This window comes from Chiloscyllium punctatum, chromosome 22, assembly GCF_047496795.1.
Source record: "Chiloscyllium punctatum isolate Juve2018m chromosome 22, sChiPun1.3, whole genome shotgun sequence".
NCBI lineage: Eukaryota > Metazoa > Chordata > Chondrichthyes > Orectolobiformes > Hemiscylliidae > Chiloscyllium > Chiloscyllium punctatum.
The window spans coordinates 69,970,098-69,997,660 of NC_092760.1; the positions used below are offsets into that span (position 1 = coordinate 69,970,098).

The 27,563-nt window shown below is 39.3% G+C and overlaps 1 protein-coding gene across 5 annotated transcripts in view; it reads left to right on the forward strand.

The window, feature by feature from the left end:
* Window positions 1-27,563, forward strand: part of LOC140493766 (chromatin remodeling regulator CECR2-like) — an 87,605-nt gene that overhangs the window by 40,624 nt on the left and 19,418 nt on the right. For 3 of the 5 annotated variants that reach the window (XM_072592619.1, XM_072592622.1, XM_072592623.1), the window contains exons 3-15: window positions 763-946; window positions 3,450-3,607; window positions 5,711-5,812; window positions 6,698-6,786; window positions 9,543-9,724; window positions 10,678-10,767; window positions 11,364-11,496; window positions 15,978-16,110; window positions 16,905-16,945; window positions 17,659-17,750; window positions 18,823-18,949; window positions 21,540-21,886; window positions 23,230-23,355. In XM_072592619.1, coding sequence (XP_072448720.1) covers window positions 763-946; window positions 3,450-3,607; window positions 5,711-5,812; window positions 6,698-6,786; window positions 9,543-9,724; window positions 10,678-10,767; window positions 11,364-11,496; window positions 15,978-16,110; window positions 16,905-16,945; window positions 17,659-17,750; window positions 18,823-18,949; window positions 21,540-21,886; window positions 23,230-23,355 — 1,804 coding nt within the window. Of the gene's footprint in view, window positions 1-762; window positions 947-3,449; window positions 3,613-5,710; window positions 5,813-6,697; window positions 6,787-9,542; window positions 9,725-10,677; window positions 10,768-11,363; window positions 11,497-15,977; window positions 16,111-16,904; window positions 16,946-17,658; window positions 17,751-18,822; window positions 18,950-21,539; window positions 21,887-23,229; window positions 23,356-27,563 lie in introns of those variants that run through there. The other 2 variants (XM_072592620.1, XM_072592621.1) reach the window with 2 other exon arrangements.

Consider the following 27,563-nt stretch of genomic DNA (forward strand, 5'->3'; position numbering starts at 1 on the left):
AATAGTCCAGGTCCTATTTTTGGGATTGCCAGTTTAGCAGATCTTGATGTGTGTGGAGTTGTTTGAATCCCAATCTTTAAATTGGCTAGTGAAGGTAGCAAATTGTACTAGAAGGCAATAAAGAACCCATTAACAGATTTCTTAACCAGCCCATTGACAAAAGGGAGCTCATTAGGCCGCTCCCTTTCAAGGTGAATTTGAATGTGAGATGGAGCACTTTGAGGTGTGTAAAGGCATTCTTAGCTACAGCTGCAGTTTTAAATATAGTATGCACACCAGAAATATGCAGGGGCAGGTGGTTACAGCTCATTCTATCAAATACACTTCTCATGATAACTGACAAAAAAATGTTATTGAGAACGCTAAAGATGATTTCATGGTGATGAGAGTTGAATTCAAGTTCAGTGAATACCAATAGAGAAATGGCAACATATGTCAATTGCCATGATTGCTTTAAGGTATTGAAATTAAACTTGAACATTTGTACAATTTGCACGTAAGTTACAACAATGTGTTTTCAAATTCCGTTTATCCTAATGCCAATGGTATATATTCCATTAGCTATCCGTACCCAATATGTGACCTCCATGACTCCACAATAACATTAAGCACTCGATAGAAATGCAACACCCTTACAATTGCACAGTTATTTGACTGAAATTGATGCATATATTCTCAGCTCAACATTTCTTGGAGCAATATGTCAGGAAAGAAGTTTGAGAATGGCAACTGACACTAATAAAATTTTTTTTGTCTTGTCAGCATAGAGAATTTCCACGTGTACCTTGAAGACATCATACGGCATAGATGGGAAATTGAAGAGGGGAAGGAAAACCCATTGCAGGGAATCCATTTTAGGGCACTTTCTTCCCGAGTAATTATAGAAATTTTGCACAAACTTTGTGATTATCGTCTGGATGCAACAGATGTGTTTGACCTACTAAAGGTGAGGAGTTTTTACCTTCTACAGTTAGAGTCATAGAGTTATACAGCTTGGAAACAACAGAGCCCTCAGTCCAACTTGTCCATGCCGACCAGATTACCTAAATAAATCTAGCCCCATTTGCCAGTATTTGGCCCATATCCCTCTAATTCATTTCTATTTATATACCCATCCAGATGGCTTTTAAATGTTGCAATTGTAACAGCCTTCTCCACCCTCTGGCAGCACATTCCATGCACGCAACACCCTCTATGTGAAAAAGCTGCCCCTTTTAAATCTTCATCCTCGCCTTAAAGCTACGCCCTCTAGTTTTTGACTCTCATACCCTGGGGAAAAGGCCTTCTCTATTCACCGTATCCATGCCTCTCATGGTTTTATAAATCTCTATAAGATCACCACTTAGCCTCCGACACTCCAAGAAAAACAGCCCTTGCCTATTCAACCTTTCCCTGTAGCTCAAACCCTCCAACCCCAGCAACATTCTTGTAAATCTTTTCTGAACCCTTTCACATTTCACAGCATCTTTCCTATAGCAGGGGGACCAGAATTGCAAGTAATATTCAAAAGTAACCTAACCAACATCCTGTACAGCTGCAACATGACCTCCCAATTCCTATACTCAATGCCCTGTCCAGTAAAGGCAAGCATATCAAAGGCTGCCTTCACTATCCTGTCCGCCTGTGGCTCCACTTTCAAGGAACAATGAACCTGCACTCCAAGGTCTCCTTGTTCAGCAACACTTCCCAGGACCTTACCATTATTGCGGAGGCAGTAGCCTAGTGGTATCATCATTGGGTCTATCAAACTAGAGACTAATGTTCTGGAGACCCCAGTTCGAATCCCACCACGGAAGATGGTGGCATTTAAATTCAATTTTTAAAAATTTTAAAAATTTTTAAAAGTCCAATGATTGCCATGAATCCATTACCAATTGTCAGAAAAACCCATCTGGTTCACTGTTCTTTATGGAAGGAAACTGCCATCCTTACTTGGTCTGGCTACATGTGAATCCACACAGCTAATGTGGTTGACACTTAACTGCCATCTGGGCAATCGGGAATGGGCTATAAATGCTGCTTAGCCAGCGATGCTCACATTCTGCGAACAAATACAAAAGAAAAAAACATTAAGTGCATAAATTCTGCCCTGATTTGCCTTTTCAACATGCAGTACCTCACATTTATTTAAATTAAATTCCATCTGCCACTCCTCAGCCTATTAGCCCATCTGATTAAGATCATATTTTATCTTGAGATAACCACCTTCACTATTCACTACCCTGCTAATTTGGTGTCATCTAAAAACCTCCTAACCATACCTACTATGTTCACATCCAAATCATTTATATAAATGACAAAAAGCAATGGCACACCGATGGTCACAAACCTCCAGTCTGAAAAGCAACCCTCTACCGCCACCTTCTGTTATCCAAGTGGCTAGTTCTCCCTGTATTCCATGTGATCTAACCTTACCAGCCTACCATGAGGAACCTTGCCAAACGCCTTACTGAAGTCTGTATAGATCATGTCCACTGCTCTATCCTCATCAATCATCTTCATTATTTCCTCCAAAAATCTCAAATCAAGTTAGTGAGACATGATTTCCCACACACACAACTGTGTTGACTTTCCCTAATCAGTCCTTGCCTTTCCAAATACATGTAAATCTGGTCCCTCAGGACACCCCCACCACTTGCCCACCATCAATGTCAGGTTAACCAGTCAATCATTCCATGGCTTTTCCTTACCACTTTTCTTAATTGATTTGCTATTTAAATCTCCTTGCAAACACGAATTACATGGATTAGAATGGAATGATTTTACGAGATATTTTTAAAAAGCTTTGCTTTGGATAATTTCACTCATTCAGCCCATTGATCCTGTGTCAGCTTTCCAAATAAGAACTGTTCACTTTATCCTATACCCTTTTAATTGTTTCTCTAACAATTATTACATCCAGTTAACTTGTAAGTTTGGATTTCCATGACACTTTCTGGTTGGTAATTCAGTTCTAATAGGCCTGCCATTATGATTGTCACAGTTAATATTACATTTTGATTATTAAAGTCTTTTTTATGAAGACTTTTCCAAAGTCCTAATATTCTTGTCACTGACCAGGAAAAATAATTTTTCCTTGTTCACTTTACTAACTACCATCACCCCATAATTCTGAACAATTCTTAGCTAGTTTTTGTTCTTCACATCTTTAGTTTTCTGTTTTCGGAAGATAATGATAAGTTGGGTTGTTGGTCTAATTTGCTTTGATCTGAATTAGGCCAGTTTTGTATCTATTGTGTGCTCTGTCAACTTAGAACTGCATTCTACACATTTTTCACTTTTCACCCATTTTGTTGATGACTTGTACCCAGTGATATTAGGTTTTCAATAACATTTCTATCCAGTAATTATGTAAGCTGATGCAAGCCTATTGATTTGTCAGTAGGCTTGAGGTGTTACAAAGCAGAGTTTTGTATCTAATTCTGATATCATATATTGATTTATTTTAGGGTCTTGAGGCAGACAGCTTAAGAGTAGAGCCCCTCGGCGAGGACAGTGTTGGAGCACGATACTGGTATTTTTATGGCACCAGACTGTACAAAGAGCTCCCTCCACCAAAACTACCCAAGGAAACATCAAAATCTAAGGCACCAAAGAATGATAATAAGTAATGTAAATTCTGTATTACAAATTAAGGTTGGAACTCTTTCAAGCACAAAGTATTTTTAATCTGCATTTCCAGGCTTCAGTCACCTTTTTGTTTCATTTGTCTTTCTCTTATCAACCTCTTGTGCATTGCACGCAAGAAATCATGACCAGGTTTTCAGGAAACTTAGGTCATGCAGGGAGGAGTTATAATTGGACCAGTGTTTGCAGATATCGTTCAACATTCATTCACACTTCACAATTTGCATGTAGAAGTTCCATGTCTATATTGTTATTCGGAACCCCTCAATGTAAACTTTCTATTGCACCCTCTTGATGTTACTTTCTTTTTTAAACTTGCTGAGTAAGAGTTCATGTTGGGAATTAATGACAAGTGTATTTACCTGCAATATTTTAATATGTTGTTAATATTCAGTCATAGCGATGTATATAGCATGGAAACAGACCCTTCAGATCAACTTGTCCATGCCAACCAGATAGTGACACTTGCCAGCACTTGGCCTATATTCATAACCCGTCTTATTCATATACTCCTCTAGAGATCTTTTAAATGTTGTAATTGTACCAGCCTCCACCAATTTTCTGGCAGCTCATTCCATACATGCACCACTCTCTGTATGAAAACATTACCCCTTAGGCCCCTTATAAATCTTTCCCCTCTTACCCCTAAACCTATGCACTCTAGTTCTGGACTCCCCATACCCAGGGAAAAGATCTTGTCTATTTACCCTATCCATACCCTCATGATTTTTATAAACCTCTACAAGGTCACCCCTCACCCTTCAATGCTGAGGGGAAAACAGCCCCAGCCTATTCGGCCTCTGCCTATAGCTCAGACCCTCCAAAACTGGCAACATCTTTGTAAATCCTTTCTGAGCCCTTTCAAGTTTCGCAACATCCTTCATATAGTAGGGAGTCCAGAATTGCACACTGTGGCTCGGCCACTTTTGAAACAATGACCTGTACAGCCGCAACATGACCTCCCAACTCCTAAATTCAATGTTCTTTCCAATAAAGGAAAGCATACCAAACGCCGCCTTCACTATCCTACCTAAGACTCCACTTTCAAGGAACTATGAACTTGCACTCCCAAGTCTCTTTGTTTAGCAACACTGCCCAGGACCTTACCATTAAGTGTGTAAGTCTTGCCCTGATTTGTCTTTTCAAATTAAACTTCATTTGCCACTCCTTGGCCCTTTGCTCCATCTGATGAAGAATCCATTGCACTATTTCACTGTTGACTAACCTCCAAATCTTCTGTTTTCTGTGACGTTTGAACACAAGTACTCAGGATATATTTGAATTTTTCAGAACAAGCAAGCTTAGAAGTTGTGGATAGCAGAACCATTGTATAGCAGTGGTTGGTAAGTGGGACTGGTGAGGAAGCAAAGAAAGGGGAAAGAAAAGGTGCGGGGAAAGGAAGAGGAGGGAATACAGAACACAATTGTAATTGATGGAGGTAGGTAAAGAATAAGACAGCTATTGGGCAAGGTGTGAATTAAGAGAAAATGGACTCTTCCCAAATCTCTCTCAAACGTTCGTTCTCCTATTGTCGTCATTCTTTCAGAAACCTGCGTTTAGTATTGCACAAACTCTCATTGATCTCTTTACTTGAGCAGTCATTTTGGTCATCTTAGGCCTTTGTATTTCGGACAAATGCCATTTCCCTACTTCTTGCTAAGCTGTTCATTTTTCATTACACTGTTATAAAGCCAGCAAATCACATGTGCCTTGTGACAACTTATTAAATATATATTAATTGTGGCAGTTCAAGGAATTGAGAGATGTAGGAAATGGAAGACTGTTTGCAAGTGGTGTTCAATTTTATTTGTCTTTATAAATTTTATTTCAACAATTGAGATTATTTATTAAGTGATAACTGGTCATATTGAAGGTGTTGGTGCTGACTCTTCCCTCACCACACCTCTGCGTCATTCTCTTCAATACTCAAAATGAAATTGATATTTTGTGCACCACCAATGACTGTTATATTTATGTATGCATGTAACAACTTGAAACATTAATGCAGCATACTATCATCACTGCGGAATAGAAGTATTGTGAAATGCAAAGTATTTCAAATTTTTCAATGTTGGCTTTCTAGGAGAGGAAAAAATTCTCGAGTCGTGCATAAAAATATTAAAACAAAGAGCAAAGATGAAAAGCAGAAAAAGTGGAAACTTCGTTATAATTTATGTAAAACAAGGTAAGGTAGACTATCTAAACAAGCATTTCTTTGAAGTAAAGCATATGTAATGTGCTACAGGTGGGGTTTAAAGGTAGTAAAATGTGCTTCTGTTTTTAAAGTAGAAATGTACTTAACAGGCTAGTGATAATTAAAAAGGAAATCATGTAGGCAGCTTCTTAAAATTTACTTGAAATTTGTCTTTTCCCACTTCAATTATTTTGGCACAAAGTTACTAAAATGATATTCAATGGTGGAAAACACAGCTTGTAGTCTTAACTCAGAAGAGAAATGCTGTAAAATCTCAGCAGGTCTGGCAGCATCTGTGAAGAGAGAAAAGAGCTGACGTTTCGAGTCTAACTGACCCTTTGTCAAAGCTTTGACATAGGGTAAGTTAGACTCAAAATGTCAGCTCTTTTCTCTCCTTACAGATGCTGCCAGACCTGCTGAGATTTTCCAGCATTTCTCTTTTGGTTTAAGATTCCAGCATCTGCAGTAGTTTGCTTTTATTACAGTCTTAACTATTTTAAATATTAAATTACCGTGTTACAGAGTATGTCAATACAATGTTACGAAGCACTATATAGCATTAGTTTCAAGCTAATGACTTCTCAGGTAATCGATGATTTTGTCAGTGGCTGGCCCCATGTGGGAAGGAATTCCATCCCTCTTCCAGTCTTTCCAAACAAGAATGGGAGCTAAGGAATTTTGAGGGCTCTGCAAATTTGTCATCTTGTCTTTGTTCCCAAGTGATTGGCGCATGATGCAGGCAGTACACTTAGACAGTTGAAGGAAAATAGATAGGCATTTCACTCAGAAGTTTAATTATCATTGTTAAAATGCTCCAAAATTTGTTTTTGATGAATGAGTGTAAATTTTAAATGTTTAGTTATTCTACATTAACAGTGATAAGTTTGGGAGAGTTGAAAAGGAAAGTGGAATCATGGATGGAACATCTGATGAAGAAAGTAAAATGCAGAAGGAAAATGATGCTGGTAAGCACACAAAAATGTAGCCAGTATTAGTATAACATTAGTTGTATAATCAGTAAATTGAGGATTAAATTTGGGTTAAAATTGGAGATGAAACTGCTCAGTGTTGTTTTGTGTCATATTGCAACTTCATCAAGTACTTAATACTATTTGCAATTTTCAAAACACAATGCAACATCTATTGACTTCAAAGAACGAATCTACGTAAGTAGAAGGTGCATTTTAAGTCGTCATGTCATAATGGTTCTTCATTTGTAATTCCACTTCATGAGGAGACAAAATTATTGCAGTGTTATCCATTGTGACAGCAGTAACCTCCTTCACCTGAATTTTGGCAATATTTGCATTAACCACCTTCTGAATTTAGGTGGTGACCATTTCTGGATCTCATTCACAGTGACCATACTTTGATTTATTTGTCTCATTTGCAGTTCACTTCTTTGTGGAAAGGGACCTGACAGCAAGAATAATTTGTCCAAACATTGACATAAATTTGTACAGTAATATGTTGCTTCTGCAATTTATCTTCAAAAGATAAGTGACTAACTTTTATCAAACCTCAGGTACTACTTTGAACATGAGACTTTTCAAATCTGTGCGCCCAATTACAAGGTGGTACAATCAGTACTGTTGTCAACAGTCCATGTCACTTTAAAGTTTTAAATCTCTTTTGTCTGTCACATCTACTTTCAGTAGTTTACTCTCACTAGCCTATATCTAGTTTTATAATAACAGCAGTCAGGATGTTAACAAAAACATTTCTGGTCAGGGCTGACTTTTTATGACTCAGATCTGCAAGTCCTCAGTCATTTCAAAGGTGGACACAGTTGATTTTAATTGAGATTTCATTTGGATCATTAGGTGCTTTACTTCAGAATGTGAAAGCATACAAGCAGATAAGATCAGATTCACTTAGTTTAACTCCTAACATATGTCTGCATGTAATTATATAAAAACAATAAAAATACTTGATCATACTTTAATAAGGCATCTTAAACTAAATAACCTGAGAATGAATGAATGATGTTTATTGTCCCATGTACTTGGAAAAATAGTGAAAATTGTTTTTGTCGCCACAATCTGGCACCATTTTGGAGACCATGCTCACATTGCCCTTCTCTCCCTCCTGCTCCGAGCAGCTCTCATTCCCCCGCTGGTTATCAGATATTCAGGTTCCTGAGCACCTCTTTTCTGCCAAGGCAACACCTTTATTTTTTGTCCTTCTTCTGGAAGTCAGTAATCGCCGTCCTTCTCTTCCTTTCCTCGGATTTCCAGCAATCTGATAAAAGGGTATTAGTTGTGTAGCGGGATGTTAACCCTTTTTTTATTTTTGTACAGTGTGGGCACTCTCCTGTATTTTGCCTTGTACTGACTAGCAGGCTTTTAAAAAATGCTGATCTGAAAATAATCAAACATTCTAATGCAGTGAATTTGAGCATGCATTAAAACAAGAAGCAGGAATAGGTAATTCAATGTCACAAGCCTGATCTGCCATTATATGAAGTTGTGCTGATCTGATTGCAACCTTAAATTTGTATTCTTGTATCCCATTGATCACCTTTCACCCTCTTGATGTACAAGAATATGTCGATTTCTGTCTTAACAGTATTCAAGGACCCTGCTTTCACCGCCTTTTTGGGAAGAGATTTCCAAAGACTTGAAACCCTTTTGATAGTAAACAAATTCCTCTAATCTGTTTTAAATTGCGAGCTCTGATTTTTAAACAGTCACCCCTAGTTTGTGATTCTCCATTAAAAGGAAAAATCAACTCCACTGTTGCCAGCAGCAGTTGTGGAAGCAAGGTCATTGGGGACATTTAAGAGACTACTGGACATGCATATAGTCACAGAAATTTCAGGGTGCATATATGAGGATCAGTGGCACAACATCATGGGCTGAAGGGCCTGTTCTGTGCTGTACTGTACTATGTTCTATCTACCCTGTCAAGTCCCCTGGAGACACTACGTTTCAGTTAAGTGACCTCTTTCTCTTGTAAACTCTAGTGAATGTGTGCCTTTCCTCCTAAGATAGTTTTCTCCAAACTTTCCTCCGAAGACAACCCAGTCGTGTATTGTAGTCTATTAAATCTTTCATGATCTACATCCAATGCACTTACACTCTTCCTTCAACAAGATGACCAACACTGTGCTCAATACTCCATATGTGGTGTCACTGGTAACTCTCGCTTCAAGGTACACAGTCTTTGGGAAGTTTTATGGACAGTGATCAGTGTGCTGATGCATGGAAGCCAATGCAAAGCACTGCCTGGGGAGTCTGACAGCAGAGCAAACAGGAGGGGATGCATTAGAAGCAACACTGTTCATCATTGCCCCGTTTACTGAAGCATGACCTTCCTATTTTTGTATTCACGCAATCTCACCATAACTGATAACATTCAAATAGCTTCCCGAAATGCATGCTGTGCCTTTTTTTTGAGAAGCTTACACATTAGGAGAAAGGCTTGAACCACAAATTTTATTCATTTGTGCTTCCAGAGCCAGTTAAAGATGACATCACTCTGGTTTTGATCTGCAGCCCATATATTACATACCCTCATTGTTACCTGATAAGTGAAATGTTACTCAAAACATTTCTTGCAACTGTCTGAGTATTTTCATCTACTTTAAAAAAAAGTTAAGTAAGTTTTCAAACCATGACCTGTAAAAGGATGCATTTTATCTTTGTTCATCCTTCAGAATTCATGTGAAGTCCTGGTGCTATGAAAAATAACTTGTTTTATGTTTAATTTCTTATTGTAGATTCTTCAATGACGATGCACCTAGAAGAGTGGAATACTTGGTCTCTTGTGTGTCACACTTTGGAAGAATGGCAGCATCTAGCTGATGGTTTTAAAGAAAGCCAGTGTTCAAAAGAACGGAAGCTATACAAAATTTTGGCTGAGAACTTTATTCCTGAAATCAGCAATCTGATTATACAGAAGGTCAGTGAAGAAGTGAGAACAAGCAGTAAATTATTATTGTTTGAAAGTTCATTTCACACAATATGATCTAGGTGGCAGTGTTATGTGATGGCTTACTGGTTGTCAGTGGCAAGACTGATGTTTTTTTTTCAGAAAGCCTTCTGACCACGTACCTTTCTTTTGACATAGCTGCTACCTACATAGTGATTTGCAGGTGCCCATCCCCTTCATCCAACTGCCAAAGGCCAGTATAGAAGCAGCTTTTTACAGCTTTATCCAGAATAAGAAATCAGAGATTAGAATCCAGTCTGTGTAAATTTATTAACTCCTAGGCTTATATTTCCAACTCTCAAAAGTTAATTTTGCAAGCCTGCAAATTTTTATTTCATGGCTTATTTTAATAAAAAGAAAACAGTTCATTTAAATTTGGATTCATGCAAAAAATAAATGCAAGACAAAGTTATATTTTTATTCATGGATTGATCATGCACAGCAATAGGAGTCATGACCAAAGGTGTTTTGTTTTACACTAAATGGGGTCTTCAGCCAAAGTGAAACTAGAAGATGGGGAATAACTAGCCCATGGTGCAAAGATGTAAAATCCATACTTTTTGTTCATCTGTTTTGTATGTTGGTTTTACGTTTACAATAGTGTAGCAAGAGTTGGTAAGGAGAAGAGTCGAAACAACAGAGTTGGAACTGAGGGATTTGTGTAGTACCACCTAGTGCAAAATTACAATAAGACCAGTCCAAACAAGAAGTCTTTATTCTAAAGCATATTGGGTAAAGTTAACTGTATGTCAATGCACAATTTTTTTAAAATCTGAAAATACTTATACATTTAAACACAATCAGCTAATGTTCCACTCTCTCTCCCTCTCCTCCCTGTTAAGTGATTGCTAATTTGTAGCACTATGGGATTGTCTTGAAATTATTGTACATTGTGACACAATTTAGTTTTCTTTTGTTCACAGGAGAAGCAGTTACAGAAGAAATATGCAGAAATTGTTCCTCGCAGAGCTTCTGATCGTCTCCTTGTGAAACGCACTCAGCAGGAAGAACTTGTAAGTGATCTTTGTTTTATTCATTGTAAAATATATAGTCAAGAAAGTGGACAAAGCAACCAACCAATGGCTATGTCAAAGCTGTTATTATCAGCTAGATTCTGCTATTGTGTGTGTGTGTGTGTGTGTGTGAGTGCAGCCATGGAATGACTAGCTCTCCAATTTTCTTTTGTCTCAGCTACCACCAGAGTTTGTGGTTGTATCCTTTCCCAAACAGCTTGATTGAATTCAGGAGCTTTCATTCAGCACCCTTCCTGTTCTCTCTCTCCTTAAGCCTTCAGAGTTTTATGATATGTGCCTCCCTCCAATATTTTGTAGATAGCACAGTCAAGCATGTACTGGTGCAAGTATCAAGTTTACAGTGTCAAAATATTCCAAATGTTGTGTATCGTAACCAAAAGCAGAAGGGACAGCACATGAATTACGCCATCTCCCCTCAGAAAATCAAATAGCGAATTAAAATCAAGAGCTGCAAGTTAGTTGTATTGTTCATAACCTAGTTATGTAATTTTAATAGATGGTTTTCTTCCTGAGGCTTTTACTGTTGATTTTTGACCAAAGTCACTTTGAACTACCAGTTGTCATCTTTTTTGAAGCAGAGGCAAACCCTATTTGGTCGGCTGGGTGAAAAGGGTGTGAAAGATGGATTCTACCTTGCAGCACAAAGGCTGTATACACCCCAAGAAATTAAGCGTATTGAGGAAGAAGGAAAAATTCTTGCCCAACAAGGTAAGCATAGAGATCCAAATGATTTCCATCTGGTCATTTTGTTTTGATTAAGTATGATAAGTAAATCATTTGGAATGCTCCTTTATACATCAAAGTGGGTACCTTATGCAATTTATTGAATCACTTGAAAATGCATTCTTAACGTTATTTTCTCGCCATATTTTTTGACTTGATAGTAGGTAAATGTATAATTTCACACTAATAAACACGTTCCTAATGACATTCAGCCAGTTTACACTATTGTCATAGAGATGTACAGGACAGAGACTGTTCGATCCAACTCATCCATGCCAGCTATCCAAAGTAAATCTAGTCCCATTTGCTAGCATTTGGCCCATATCCCTCGCAACCCTTCCTATTCATATTCCCATCCAGATACCTTCTAAATGTTGTAATTGTACCAGCCTCCACCACTTCCTCTGGCAGTACCTGCCATACACGCACCACCCTCTGTGTGAGAAAGTTGTCCCTTAGGTCTCTTAAATCGTGCCCTCTCACCTTAAACCTGCGTTATCCAGGTTTGGACTTCCCCCACCCTTGGGAAAAGACCATATCTAGTCACCCTATCCATCCCCCTTATGATTTTATAAACCTCTATAAGGACACCCCTCAGCCTCCAACACTCCAGAGAAAATAGCCTCAGCCTATTCAGCCTCTCCTTTGAGTTCAACTCCTCCAACACCCTTGTAATTATGTTCATGATTGTTCTGTGACTTTTTTTCAATCTCCTAACCTGCAGTGAAAAGTCCAAGTCTATCCAGCCTCTCCTCATAATACAAGCCCTCCATTCCTGGCAAATTCTGGTAAATTTCTTCTGAACCTTCTCCAGATGCTTAATATCCTTCCAATAGCAGGGCAGCCAGAACTCCAGAAGAGGCCTTGCCAATGTCATGTTCAACCTCCAACATGACATCCCAACTCCTATACTCTCAGGTCTGAGCAATGAAGGCAAGTGTGCTAAATATCGTCTTAACTACTCTATTTATATGTAATGCAAACTTCAAAGAATAATGTAGTAGAACCCCTAGGTGTCTCTGTTCTGTCCAAGGCCATTGTTCGTTTTACCAAAATGAATGTAATACCTCGCATTTATCCAAATTAAGCTTCATCTGCTGCTCTTCAGCTCATTGATCAAGATCTCTTTGTAATCTTAGATAATCACTTTCACTGTTCCCTACACCACCAACATTGTTGTCATCCCAAGCTTACTAACCATGCCTTCTGTATTCTCATCTAAATCATTTTTATAAATGACAAACAAAACTAGTCCCAGCACTGATCCCTGTAGAACAGCACTGGTCACAAACCTCCAACCTGAAAAACAACCCTCCACCAGCATTCTATCCCTGCTGTTAAGCCAATTTTGTATCTAATTGGCAAGCTCACCCTGAATCCCATGTGATCTAATTTTGCTAATTAGTCTACCATGCAGAACCTTATCAAATGTTTTACTAAAGTCTAAGTAAACAATGTCTCCCGCTCTGTCGTCCTCAATCTTCTTGGTTGCTTCCTCAAAAAAATTCAATCAGTTTTGTGAGACACCATTTCCCTCGCACAAAATCATTCTGACTATCCCTAATAATTCCTTGCTTCTCCAAATGCTTATAAATCCTATCTCAGAATCACTTCCAATAACTTACCCACCACTGAAGTCAGACTCTCGGGTCTGTAGTTCCCAGGTGCCTGCCGCTCTCCCTCCCAACCCTTTGACCTGAATGGGCCCTGTTATTTCCCCGGCCAATCTCTTTCCCTTGATAAACTTGTAGAATGTATTTGGATTCTCTCTAGACTTGTTTAGTAATTTTTAATGCCCCTCTTTGGTCTCCTAGTTGCTTTCTTAAATCCCGACCACCCTCACACTTCCTATACTCCCCTAGGGCCTCCATTGATTTGCTCCCTGTTACACCTTTGTTTTTATTTTCCTTTTTATCCAGTTCAGAATATTTCTAGATCTCCAAGTTCTCTAGGCTTCTTGTTCCTATATTTTGCCATAAAGGGAATGCGTTCCCAGTCTACTTTGGCTGAATCTTGCCTTATTTTAATAAAACCTGCCTTCACCCAATCCAAGACTCTTTGCAGATCATCTTTTTCTTTTTCCATTACAATTTTTTGTCGCAAACACTAAAATGCTCCTCCATTGCCTCCTCGAACAATTGTCTGGCCATAGATTAGTTCTTGCTCTCTACAATCAATCCTTTTCTGTCTAATCATGAGGTAATTTGTAAGCTGCCTGGAGGGTGCTTGGCAAAAACTCTGGCTGTATTTCAACCACCAATTATACTGCATATCCCAGATTTGGCTTTTCTGAACTTCAAAGTTACTGGCTAGAAGAATGCATGAAAGATTTCCTGGTAATGACAGAGGACACCAGGGGCTTTGACAGTGAATGAAAGAAAGACTGGCGACAGAAGTAACTGAATTGTTGTTTCACCCTGTTTGCTCCAGATCACTGGGAGATTTTTCTAGTAATGGCTGGCAGAGAGTGGTTACCCGTAGTTGTGTCTGCTGGCAGAACATTGGCTATGAGATGACCATACAGACCAGTGAAAATCATGGCAATGACATAATACATCTTGCAATGTTAAAAGGATTCCCATTGCTTATTTTGTTAGTGACACTAGAATGAAATAGCACTAACAGAGTGTGTTAAATGAGATGCACGACCGCAACTTCATTTAATGTAAAGTTGTTATAGTCTAATTAATTGACATGACTGAGTCAAAATTATCTCAAAAGGTTTTCACTTTCAGAATGTTCACTTATCTCCTTATAAGCCATGTTGGCTCCCTCCAAGTATTTGCATCTGAAAACTGAGGCAAAATAAATCATCTGAGAAACATTTTCTGGGAAGAAAGAACAACCTTTTGTAAAATAGTAGATGGATTCTGTAACATTTAGTATGTAAAGCCCTCTTTCAGTGTTCGTAAGGTGTATAATATTTTAACCTCTTGATCAACAACTCTGGTAAAGATAAAGAACCTTGCGATGTCAACATTAAAGGTGCTTGACAAATGAAGGTTGTTGAAGCATGGATTAAAGATGCTGATTTATTTGTAAGTATGTAGATGGCATTGTGTGAGAGGCAGTTAATATAGACCTTTTATTTGTGTCTCTATGGGAAGCTTTATGTTTCTCTCGCGGATAGATTACATCAAACTTTTTTTAATTATTTCATGTGATGTGGGCACCACTAGCCAAACCAGCATCAATTGTCCATGACATCATAGCAGTGAATTGCATCCTTGAGCTGTAACAGTCAATGTTACCTCTAATTTTCTTTCCTCTGAGGTCTGTATATGGCTGTGACTGCTGAAACAAGAAGTCATAGCTACAGTTGTGTGCTGGCGTCAATTGCTATGCAGCTTGAAGCAGCTGTGTACTTAGAGGAGACATCGGTCACAATTCTTGGGTGGGGTGTATGTACACCATAGTGCTGTTACAGGATTATGACCCATAGACAGTGAAGAAATAGTTGAAATATAAAACAGGATGGTGTGCAACATGGGTGGAATCTTGCGGGTGGTGGCGTTCACTGCAGAGTTTCCGGTCTCTGACCTGCTCTTGCTGATAAAGTACTTATATGGCAGGTGCAGTTTACAGTCTAGTTAAGTATGAAGGATTCAGTAATAGCCATGTCGTAGAGTGTTAAAGTCAGAGGTGGTTAGATTCTCTCTTGTAGCTGTTGTTCGCTGCCTGGCATTGTGTAGTGAATGATAATTGTCACTTGTCAGCCCAGGACTGCACACTGCCTGGGTTTTGCTGCATATTGATGTGGTGTGGACTGCTTCAGAATCTGAGGAATGCCAGAACCTTCACTTGCATTATAGTAAGGGAGAATTAGGCATTTGGAAGCATTTAGCCACCTATATGATACTGTAATTGCCTCTTTTTCCCTTAATTGTGTAAGTGAAAGTGATGCAAGTGAAGGACAATTCCTCTCCCAATGGATGGAGAACATTCAGGTGCTCAGTTTCTTGGCATTGAATCTTGATTTGCACCTTTTGATGATACTGTGATATTTCAGTTAATTGTCTGTTTCCAACTGGCTTTGTTATGACAGAGGTACAATGGTAGTTTTCTTACTTCCTGAGCCAGAAAGCTGCAGTTCAAATCCCACCTTCTCCAGAGGTGTGTAATAACATCCCTGAACTGGTTGATTAGTAAATATTCAAAATTTGGAATAGTTTTCATGAAAACTTACAATTTATGGTAAAAGCCCATCTGTCCGTGGATTTGTCTTTTAGAGAAGAAACCCGGTCTGGCCTATATGTGACTCCAGACCTACAGCAATGTGGTTGGATCCTAACTGCAATCTGAATTAGCTTAGCAAGCCAGTCTATTTGGCGAACAATGAGAGGTGGGCAACAAATGCCTCACCTGCAATACCTATTGAAATAAAAGTTCAAAACATTTGTTGCATAACTCTCAAATAAAAGCTTTTTTTAGTAGTTTTACTTGGTTTCTCTCCTTCCCCAAAACAGAACGGGCAAGACGTCGTCAATTACGAGAAGAGAGACAAATGTCCTATGTGAAAAGTACCCTGAAGAGAAAATGTAATTCTAAAGCACCTTCTCCGGCTAAACATGAGGAACCTGTTAAGAAAAGGCCTGAATTGTAAGATGTTTTCAGCTGTGTGTTTGCATTTTAATTCAGTATCACTCTCATTGTTGATCTTTTACTGAAGTCTCATTCTAATTATTATGACTTTACTTTAGTATCATAATTATCTGCTTTCCTTTGCGAGTTTATTTCACCAAAAACTCCGTGGTGGCTTGGTGGGTAGAATCAATCTTTTTGTGATACTGACAGATATTGACTAGGAAGAGGCTTGGTTCCATCCTGCACTGTGCCTGATCTCAGCCAGCACAAGATTTTTCCCATCTGTCATGGAAAGGAAAAATCAGCTGGGGTTCCTGTTCTTGGTTGTTCTCCCACCAGTGGTTAAGGAGTTGATTTCATTCTACTGTTTGTTGTGCTTGGTTTGAGTAGATTACCAACATAAATTTACCAACTGACATATGGAAATAGCTACCTTTTTATTGGAACATCATGGCAGGCTGGTAATAACTGCAGGTAGATACCCTAATGGCAATTGCCAGCTTAAGGATAGTAGTGAAGTGAATTGAGAGAAACATGAAAATGAGTAGGATGTAAACAATTCATGATTCTCCCACATGGTGAGCCCCTGAATTAAGTTACTTGTGTGAGATGTTCCCTGACAAACATGAGGAACTTGCATAGAGTCCTAGTTGCAAAGCAATTACCTATTATACAATCGCCTGCCTTCCATCTGCTAACCTTTCCAAGGGAAGGAGAAATCTGTAAATTTGTTCTTAAGTAAATGCAGGAATTTTGGTAACACCAGAACTTTGCTCTTTTTACATTAATACCGTTTTATTTAATTTCAGGCATTATACAGACGATGAAGAATATGTTTCAATGTACAAAGGTTTGTATGTTTTTCAACACTGATGTCGCTATGGTATCTGTGGGCATCATAACATTGTCCAAGTTTCTACTGTGACAGCATTTTACGATATCAACTTGAACAACTCCTATCTCTAAATTGTGAAAAATAACATACTAATAGTAGAACCTTCCATTTTAATTAGGACCTTAATTGAATCTTAATTGTATTAGGGCTTTCTTCAGAAACAAATGCATTTGAGGGGAAATGAGACAAACTCTTGAGAGGGATAGGAATGGGAGGAGGACAAACATGGAAGTCACTATAATCCCAGAGGAGCACAGGCTGCTCTCATACTGGAGACAGATATCTAGTGGTTATTGTACCTCAGGTAATGAATGAGGTTGAGATGGTGGTCGCAACCCAAACAGGAATTGAACCTGTACAGTTGGCATCACTCTGCATTGTCCCGTCAACTGAGTGAACCAACCTCAGTGGGAGGATATGTCAATGAATTGGATAAAGTCTAATAGGAGGAGACTTGCATTGAGCATGAACACAAATATAGATCAGTTGGAGTGATTGCCCTCTTTCTTTGGTATATATTCCACAGAATAGTTATGCTTGAATACTACTTTGTAATGGATATGTAGCGGATTTCTGTGGTCTTGGTACTGTGCTGTTAGTTGTACTTTCATCCAATGTGCAATGCATGAATTTGGTTTAACCAGTGGACATTTTATTGTTGCTGACAGTGCTGGATACTGTAAAAGGTCACAAAGATTCCTGGCCCTTTAATGAACCAGTGGATGAATCCTATGCACCTGGTTACCACAAAATTATTGAGGTATGTCAGAGTAAAAGATTTTTTTTTAATTATCATTTGTTATCTTAGTTGTTTACTGTTTCATAAATGTAATATTGTTTAATGTAAACTTATTGTCGCATCTGACCTAAAGCATCAAGGCAGCAATGTGAATTTTATGAAGGTTATGACTGAGATATTCAAAGTTGAAAACTGACATATTATTTAAAGTGGTTCTGATTACCTCAAATATACTCTCCTTTTGGGATAAAAGGAATAAAAAGCATAATTGGATGCTAAAGGTTATTAATTTTTGAAGTTGTTTTGATTCTGTCAATTTCAGCAACTAAAATCTGCTGAGTTTATTTTGAAGTCCAGTTTAAAATTAATTATTCTTGATATAAATCTTGCTTGGTTACAAAATTTAAAAGACTAGATGTAATGTTTAGCTAGATTCACAAAATTTATTTCAGCAGGGAGGTGCAATTCAATGTGGTGCATGACCATATCTAAAAAGTGACAGAACGTAGATTGGAATGATGGGATAATTAACAATAGGCTAATAAAATGAAAGCTTTCTCTTGATGTGTTTGTAGAGATAAAATCATAAGCTGCTGAAAACTACCTAAGCAAAATGTTGTAAATGTGTACCGGAAATTCACGGTAATGTTTCAGAGACTGGTTACCCATTATGCTTACTTAGATATGCTTTGCTTCAAGTATTGGGCCTGTATTTTTCTGGGCAATAATAAATGCTCTTAAATCTGTTTGAAAAGTTAATGATACAGCTTTAGTAAATTAATAGTTTGCAAAAACCGGAATATTATATTCAATTAGAATGTGGTACAATTCCCGAGTTCAGCAATTTTTCATGGAGAAGCTGCCATATCTTCTGTTTCCTTTCACTGACTAGTAGCTGAAGATATGCTGAATAATTTTATTAGTCATTGCTTAACCAATGCAAATTAATGAACATTTCACTCTCTTTAATGGAAATATGGTGGTAAGTAATAGTTGACTAAATTTTGCCTGTCTCTGGCAGATCTGTCGTGCCATGATTCTCATTGTCCTACAACAATAATGCTTTTTTATTTATTCATTCTCCTACTTCTAGGAACCGATGGATCTCTCAACTATTGAAAATAAGCTAAGCAAAAAGAAGTACAGCAGTAAATGGGCCTTTGAATCAGATTTTAGGCTTATGTTTGACAACTGTGAACAATACAACGGGAAAGGAAATGGTTAGTTTGATACCTGATCATATAAAATGATTGCTTTAAATTCCTAATTAACCTGAGAGAGAGTATCTCTTCCTACTTCCTTGATACTAAGTAGTTGGTGCAATGCTTTGCAACAGTGCATGTTTAATCTTGACGCTCAGAGTCTGATTTAGCCACATGTGGAGGAAAGGGTCCGTGGCACACTTCTTTTTGTCCCTGAATAGACTGGCTTGGGGATGTAGAGGGAGTTATCTGGAGACCACGTGTACATCACCAGAACACGCACAGACTCTTAGACATTACAAAAGCACTGTGTGATTTCAACCTTAAATTTCCTTTCATGAAGGTTTTACTTGTTGCGTAGCCCTAATAATTATGTTACAATTCCTGAAGAGACTGATAACGTTTTAAAATACAAAATTGACCTTCAAGTTAATCGCTGAAATAAGATTTCTGAAACAAATTAAAGATTGGTGAAACACTTTTTGTGGATAGTGTATACTGGAAACTATAGAATGGAAACTTGTGAACTTTCAAATATCTTTAACAGAATGGGACATGAGAATTGTATTGGTTAGCGAGTTTTGAGAAGATTTGTCGCTCAGGTTGAGGTTCTGGTTGTAGGTTTGCTTGCTGAGCTGGAAGGTTCGGTTTCAGATGTTTCATCACCATACTAGGTGACATCAGTGAGCCTAGGATGAAGCACTGGTGGTATGGCCCACTTTTTATTTATTAATAAATAAAATGTGGGCCATACCACCAGTGCTTCATCCTGAGACCCACTGGTGATGTTACTCGTACAGTGATGAAACATCTGAAACCGAACCTACCAGCTCAGCAAGCAAGCCTCCATCCGATTGTATTGGTTTTGAATTTGTTTGATGCACAGTATATTGCAAATATTGAAAGACACTCTAAACCCAATATGATCAATTTTTTTTTAACATGGTATAATGAACAAACTGTTCCAGATTATTACATGTGGAATACAGGAAGAACTGGCCATTTGAATACAGAATTGGCTCAAAGATAGAAGACAGAGGGTGGTGATGGAGGGTTTGCTTTTCAGATTGGAGGCCTGTGACCAGTGGGGTGCCATAAGGATTTGTGCTAGGTCCACTACTTTTCTTCATTTATATAAATGATTTGCATGGGAGCATAAGAGGTGTAGATAGTAAGTTTGCTGAAATTGGAGGTTTAGTGGACAGCCAAGAAGGTTAACTCAGATTACAACAGGATCTTGATCAGATGGGCCAATGGGCTGAGAAGAGGCAGATGGAGTTTAATGTGAGGTGCTGCATTTTGAGAAAGCAAATCTTAGCAGGATTTATACACTTAATGGTAAGGTCCTTGGGAGTGTTGCTGAACAAAGAGACCTTGGAGTGCAGGTTCATAGCTCCTTGAAAGTGGAGTCGCAGGTAGGTAGGATAGTGAAAAAAGCATTTGGTATGCTTTCCTTTATTGGTCAGTGTACAGGAGTTGGGAGGTCATATTGTGTCTGTACAGGACATTGGTGAGGCCACTTTTGGAATATTGCATGCAGTTCTGGTCTCCTTCCTATCAGAAGGATACTGTGAAACTTGAAAGGGTTGAGAAAAGATTTACAAGGATATTGCCAGGGTTGCAGGATTGGAGCTGTAGGGAGAGGTTCAGTAGACTAGGGCTGTTTTCCCTGGAGTGTCGGAGGCTGAGGGTTGGCCTTACAGAGGTTTATAAAATCATGAGCGGTATTAGATTAGATTACTTTACTTTAGATTAGATTAGATTAGATTAGATTACTTAGAGTGTGGAAACAGGCCCTCCGGCCCAACAAGTCCACACCGCCCCGCCGAAGCGTAACCCACCCATACCCCTACATCTACATCTACCCCTTACCTAACACTACGGGCAATTTAGCATGGCCAATTCACCTGACCTGCACATCTTTGGATTGTGGGAGGAAACCGGAGCACCCGGAGGAAACCCACGCAGACATGGGGAGAACTTGCAAACTCCACACAGTCAGTCGCCTGAGGCGGGAATTGAACCCGGGTCTCCGGCGCTGTGAGGCAGCAGTGCTAACCACTGTGCCCACTATGTTTAGGATAAATACACAAAGTCTTTTCCCTAGGGTCGGTGAGTCCAGAACTAGAGGACATGGGTTTAGGGTGAGAGGGGAAAGATATAAAAGGGATCTATGGGGCAACGTTTTCACACAGAGGGTGGTACGTGTGTGGAATGAGCTGCCAGAGAAAGTGGTGGAGGCTATTGAAGTTGCAACATTTAAAAGGCATTTGGATGGGTATATGAATAGGCAGGGTTTGGAGGGATATGGGCCCGGTGCTGACAAGTGGGACTAGATTGGGTTGGGATATCTGGTCATCATGGATAAGTTGCACCAAAGGGTCTGTTTCCATGCTGTACATCCCTATGACTCTATAAACAGACTTCTACTTTAGGCATAAACATACAAGTTCTTTCTATACTCTTAAGTTTTTATTTTATATATGACATTGGGTTCTGTTAGATAAACTTTACTGTTTCAGTTTTATTTTCAAGATCTTGATATTAGATAACTCATTTCTAACTTTTACTTAAATAATCTCTTTCTTCACAAAACTAACATATTTAGAATACACCCAAATGGCGCGAGCTGTAGAACGGTGCTTCAACAAAGCAATGGCCAAGTACTTTCCAAAGGATGAAGTGGATAGTGATGATGACTTTCAAGCTAAAATGATGTGGGAGAAGAAAGACAAGCACAAAAGCAAGGTCAATCACCCGGCGAATGATGAAACTGAGATACTGACCGAAACAACTGATGTCTTTGGATCGCCAAAAGTCAATGGTGTTGTAAACAGCCATCCAGCCACTGATGTCCCGCACATTATTGCTGATTCCAGCAAGAAGGAAGACGCTGAACAACAGCTTTGCAACAAGCTACCTTTGCCAAGTCAAATGCAAATTATAGAAGAGAAGGCAAGAAAAACTTCTGTTTTTTTTCGTGTTGTTGAATTTAACTTCCTTCCACTCCACTTATGTGTGTCCCTGGGTTGCATCATTCAGTGAGGCTGGACACAATCTGTTGTTGACATCAGATGCTTTTCTGAAATTTGCTTCACAAGCCAGAAGGAGAGGGAGAGCAGAGCATGGGTAGAAATGACAAAATGCCTGATTAATCCCACCAAATGCAGCTAAGATGATATGGTGGCCTTGTCAGCTTTTCCCCACATGCCAGTAACAAAATATTTACTGTAAAAAGAAGCAGAATGTTTTTCCCCATCCTCCATTTGGATTTTTGCTCCACCCAGCTGAAGTGCTAGTTTAAGATGTGTTAAAATTAAAACTAGAAGCTGACCAGGCCCACCACTATGGAAATTGTTAGAAGTTATAGAAAATGCAAGGTTTCAAAAAATCTTAGAATCCTACAACACAGAAGGAAACCATATGTTCTGACTTCCTTGTACCTTTGTGAAAGTGTTACCAGTTTAGTTCTGCTCCTCAGTACCTTTCCCTCATACTGAGTTCTCTTTCAGTATAGGTTTAATTGTTCTTTGAAAGCTGTTAAATTCCACAACTCTTTCAGGCATTGTCTTTCAGATTTTGAGCACCTGTGGTTTGTTTGAACTGAAACTTGTACACTATTTGATTTGTACACTTTCTTGACACCAGGCAAATCTTAATGATATTTGCCATTCTGGTCACAAATTTATGATGATAATGACGGCAGCATTGTCAACATTTTCTGTAACTTTCTCTGTTGAAACTGACAACTTTGGGACCTTTTTATGAGAACAGAGAAGTTGCTGACAGTAATTTTATGCTTCTCCATCAGAGCATGTGCTTTTGCAGATCGCCCATATTGCAATAATGATCACCACATGGATGCTACCATTGGCTGACAATACTAGTTTGTTTTTTGTTTTATGTATTACAGTATTTGTCATAGTGCACTATCAAATAAAAACTTTTTTCAATTGCTGCATGAGGTATTGTGAACTGCCATAAGCTAGAACGAACAAATGATTGTGCCAACCAAGATTTATGTAGAAATTATTTTATAATTTAAAAAGTTAGCATAGTTTAAGATGGGAAGTGGGTGATGCCACTGATCAGATTAGCATTAAATGTGACAATTAACCCCCACAGGCCCAAGGCAATATAAAGGAATTGCCTTTTGGCCACAAAGGTTAAGCTTGTCAGTTAAATTATGCTGACATCTCAGAGTATAAAGTAGAGGCACGTTTCGGGACATTGCCAAATGACTGAATAAAGCCTGCTAATAGATGAAACTACAAAATTGATTTCTTTTCAACATGTAGCAAACTTCAGCCAGCAGCCCACTCCCAGGTTCTGACGTCATTCAACAGTCTCCGATTCCGAGGGTACCAGAACGAATTGTTATGGAACCAATACGGAAGCGATTTCAGCAGCAATATCGGATGCAGGTAATTTGAGCCATATCATTATCAACAGCATTACTTTTTACCCATCATGTTTATTTCATAAGTTTTAAGTCCAGTAAAAACTCCATGTGCCACCAAGCTGTTGTGGTATATTGTAAGCAATCCTGCTTAAATTATTGTAATGAAATACCAATAGTATAATGCAAAACATGTTTTCTCATTTACGAATGAAAACTTATTAAAATCACTGCTAAGTAGTATACTGCTATAGAGTACATGGATATTTGGTTGGGTAACTAACTGTGTTTTAGAACCTAGAACAATGCAGCGCAGAACAGGCCTTTCGGCCCTCAATGTTGCGCCGATCTGTGAATTATTCTCAGCTATTTTCCAGTGTTTCACCTTGGGGATTAGCTTTTAATTTATTCCTGTCTGATTTAGATGAAATCCTCTTTCTGTTCTTGGAATTTGGAAAATATCAACCAGGTTTCCCTTTGCCAAAATTCAGCTGTATTTGACAATCTTTCTTGAAAGATTGTATTGCAAGCTGCTATGATAAGTAGAACAATTTGTACCATCATAGGGGAGCTTTTCTAATGTTTGTATGAAAGCACATTTTTGAATCATCTGTTTCCTGTTGTAACTGATCTAGAAGATGTAAAATGTTTAATTCCTGGTAGCTGATGACCTTTTGCTTTCATGATAAGAATTTTCCAGTCAGCGAGCTGGTGCAGGAGGGAGGATTTCAGGTTTATGGATAATTGGGGCTTATTCTGGGGAAGATGGAACTTCTACAAACAGGACGGTCTTCACTTGAACCAGAGGGTTACTTATATCCTGGGTTGGAAATTTGCTAGTGCTATTCGGGTGGATTTAAACTAGTTCAGCAGGGCAGTGGGAACCTATGTTGTAGTTCCAGTACACAGGTGGACGAGAATAGGGAGGACATGGACAGGATTTCACGGTCACAGTAGTGTGCTGGCAGACGGCAAGCTGGTTTGAAGTGTGTCTACTACAATGCCAGGTGTATTCGGAATAAGGTAGGGTGAGCTTGCAGCATGAATAGGTACCTGGGACTTCGATGTTGTGACCATTACTGAGACATGGATGGAGCAAGGTCAGGAATGGGTGTTACAGGTTCCAGGATTTAATCTTGCATTAAGATCAGGGAAGATGGTAAAAGAGGGGGAGGTGTGGCTTTGTTAGTTAAGGACAGTATAATGGTGGCTAAAAGAACATTTGACGACGACTTGTCTGCTGAGGTTAGAAACAGGAGAGGAGAGGTCACACTACTGGGAGTTTTTTTATGGGCTTCCGCAAAGTTCAAAGGATGTGGAGGAGAGGATTGGCAAATCGATTCTGGGTAGGAGTGAAAGGAACAAGGTGGTCATTGTGGGGGACTTTAACTTAGTCATAGAATCATAGGGTACAGCATGGAAACAGACCCTTTGGTCCAATCCATCCATGCCGACCAGATATCCCAACCCAATCTAGTCCCACCTGCTAGCACCTGGCCCATATCCCTCCAAACCCTTCCTATTCATATACCCATCCAAATGCCTCTTAAATTTTGCAGTTGTACCAGCCTCCACCACTTCCTCTGGCAGCTAATTCCATACCAATACCACCCTCTGTGTGAAAAGGTTGCCCCTTAGATCTCTTTTATATCTTCCCCTCTCACCCTAAACCTATACCCTCTAGTTCTGGACTCCCAACACCAGGGAAAAAACTTTGCCTATTTACCCGATCCATGCCCCTCATAATTTTGTAAACCTCTGTAAGGTCACCCCTCAGCCTCCAACGCTCCAGAGAAAACAGCCCCAGCCTGTTCAGCCTCTTCCATATAGCTCAAATCCTCCAACCCTGGCAACATCCTTGTAAATCGTTTCGTAACCCTTTCAAGTTTCACAACAACTTTCTGATAGGCGACCAGAATTACACGCAATATTCCAACAGTGGCCTAATGTCCTGTGACCTCCCAACTCATATACTCCACACTCTGACCATAAAGGAAAGCATATCAAACGCTTTCTTCACTATCCTATCTACCTGCAACTCCACTTGCAAGGAGCTATGAACCTGCACTCCAAGGACTCTTTGTTCAGCAACACTCCCTAGGACCTTACCATTAAGTGTATAAGTCCTGCTAAGATTTGCTTTCCCAAAATGCAGCGCCTCGCATTTATCTGAATTAAACTCCATCTGCCACTTCTCAGCCCATTGGCCCATCTGGTCAAGATCCTGTTGTAATCTGAGGTAACCCTCTTCGCTGTCCACTGCACTTCCAATTTTGGTGTCATCTGCAAACTTACTAACTGTACCTCTTATGCTCGCATCCAAATCATTTATGTAAATTACAAAAAGTAGAGGGCCCACCACCGATCCTTGTGGCACTCCATTGGTCACAGGCCTCCAGTCTGATCAACAACCCTCCGCCACCGCTCTCTGTCTTCTACCTTTGAGCCAGTTCTGTATCCAAATGGCTAGTTCTCCCTGTATTCCGTGAGATCTAACCTTGCTAATCAGTCTCCCATGGGGAACCTTGTCGAACATCTTACTGAAGTCCATATAGATCACATCTACCGCTCTGCCCTCATCAATCCTCTTGGTTACTTCTTCAAAAAACTCAATCAAGTTTGTGAGACATGATTTCTCACGCATAAAGCCATGTTGACTATCCCTAATCAGTCCTTGCCTTTCCAAATACATGTACATCCTGTCCCTCAGGATTCCCTCCAACAAATTGCCCACCACCGAGGTCAGGCTCACTGGTCTATAGTTCCCTCGCTTTTCCCATCACCCTTCTTAAACAGTAGCATAACGTTTGCTAGCCTCCAGTCTTCTGGCACCTCACTGTGACTATCAATGATACAAATATCTCAGCAAGAGGCCCAGTAATCACTTATCTAGCTTCCCACAGAGTTCTCTGGTACACCTGATCAGGTCCTGGGGATTTATCCACCTTTAACCGTTTCAAGACATCCAGCACTTCCTCCTCTGTAATCTGGACATTTTGCAAGATGTCAGCATCTATTTCCCTATAGTCTATATCTTCCATATCCTTTTCCACAGTAAATACTGATGCAAAATACTCATTTAGTATCTCCCCCATTTTCTGCGGCTCCACACAAAGGCCACCTTGCTGATCTTTGAGGGGCCCTTTTCTCTCCCGAGTTACTCTTTTGTCCTTAATATATTTATAAAAACTGTTTGGATTCTCCTTAATTCTATTTGCCAAAGCTATCTCATTTTGTCCTCCTGATTTCCTTAAGTATATTCCTACTTCCTTTATACTCTTCAAAGGATTCACTCGATCTATCCTGTCTATACCTTACATATGATAAGGTCGGGGAACCATGGTTTACTAAAGAAATTTTATCTCTTGTTAAGCAGAAGAGGGAGGCTTATGTGACGTTGAGGCGAGATGGTTCAGATGAGGCGATGGAGAGTTAGAGTAGCTAGAAAGGATTTAAAGATAGAGTTAAGAGCAAGAAGGGGACATGAGCAGTCTTTCTGCATGTAGGTTTTCTCACTGATTCTTTTAACGTGTAGAATAAAGGAGAACCCTAAAACTTCCTATAGGTATGAGAGGAATAGGGATCAGGCCTGTCCAAGACAAAAGTGGGAAGTTGTGTGTGGACCTAGGGAGTGAATATTTCTTCTCTATTTTCACTCAGTAAAAGGAGAGTATTGTAGAGGAGATGACTGAGATACGGGCTATTACACTTGAAAGGATTGAGGTTAGTAACGAGGAGGTGTTATCAATTCTAGAAGGTGTGAAAGTAGTTAAGTCCCCTGGGCCAGATGAGATGTTTGAGAATTCTCTGGGAAGCTATGGAGGAGATGGCTGAGCCTTTGGCCTTGATCTTTGAGTCGTCGTTGTCGGCAGGTTTAGTACCAGAGGCCTGGAGGATTTCAAATATGCCCTTGTTCAAGAAGGGCAGTAGCAATAACCCAGGTAATTATATACCAGTGAGCCTTATGTCTGTTATAAGAGGATTTATAATCATCTAGCAAGCCAAAAATTTGATGGGAAATAGTCAACATGGATTCGTCAAGGGCAGGTTGTGACTCGTACTCCTCATTGAGTTTTTTGAGAGGGTGACCAAGCATGTGCATGAGGGTGGGGCAGTTGACATGGTGTACATGGACTTCAGTAAAGCCTTGAATAAGGTTCCACGTGGTAAGCTACTGGAGAAAATGTGGAGGCATGGGATTGAAGGTGATTTAGCAGTTTGGATTAGAAACTG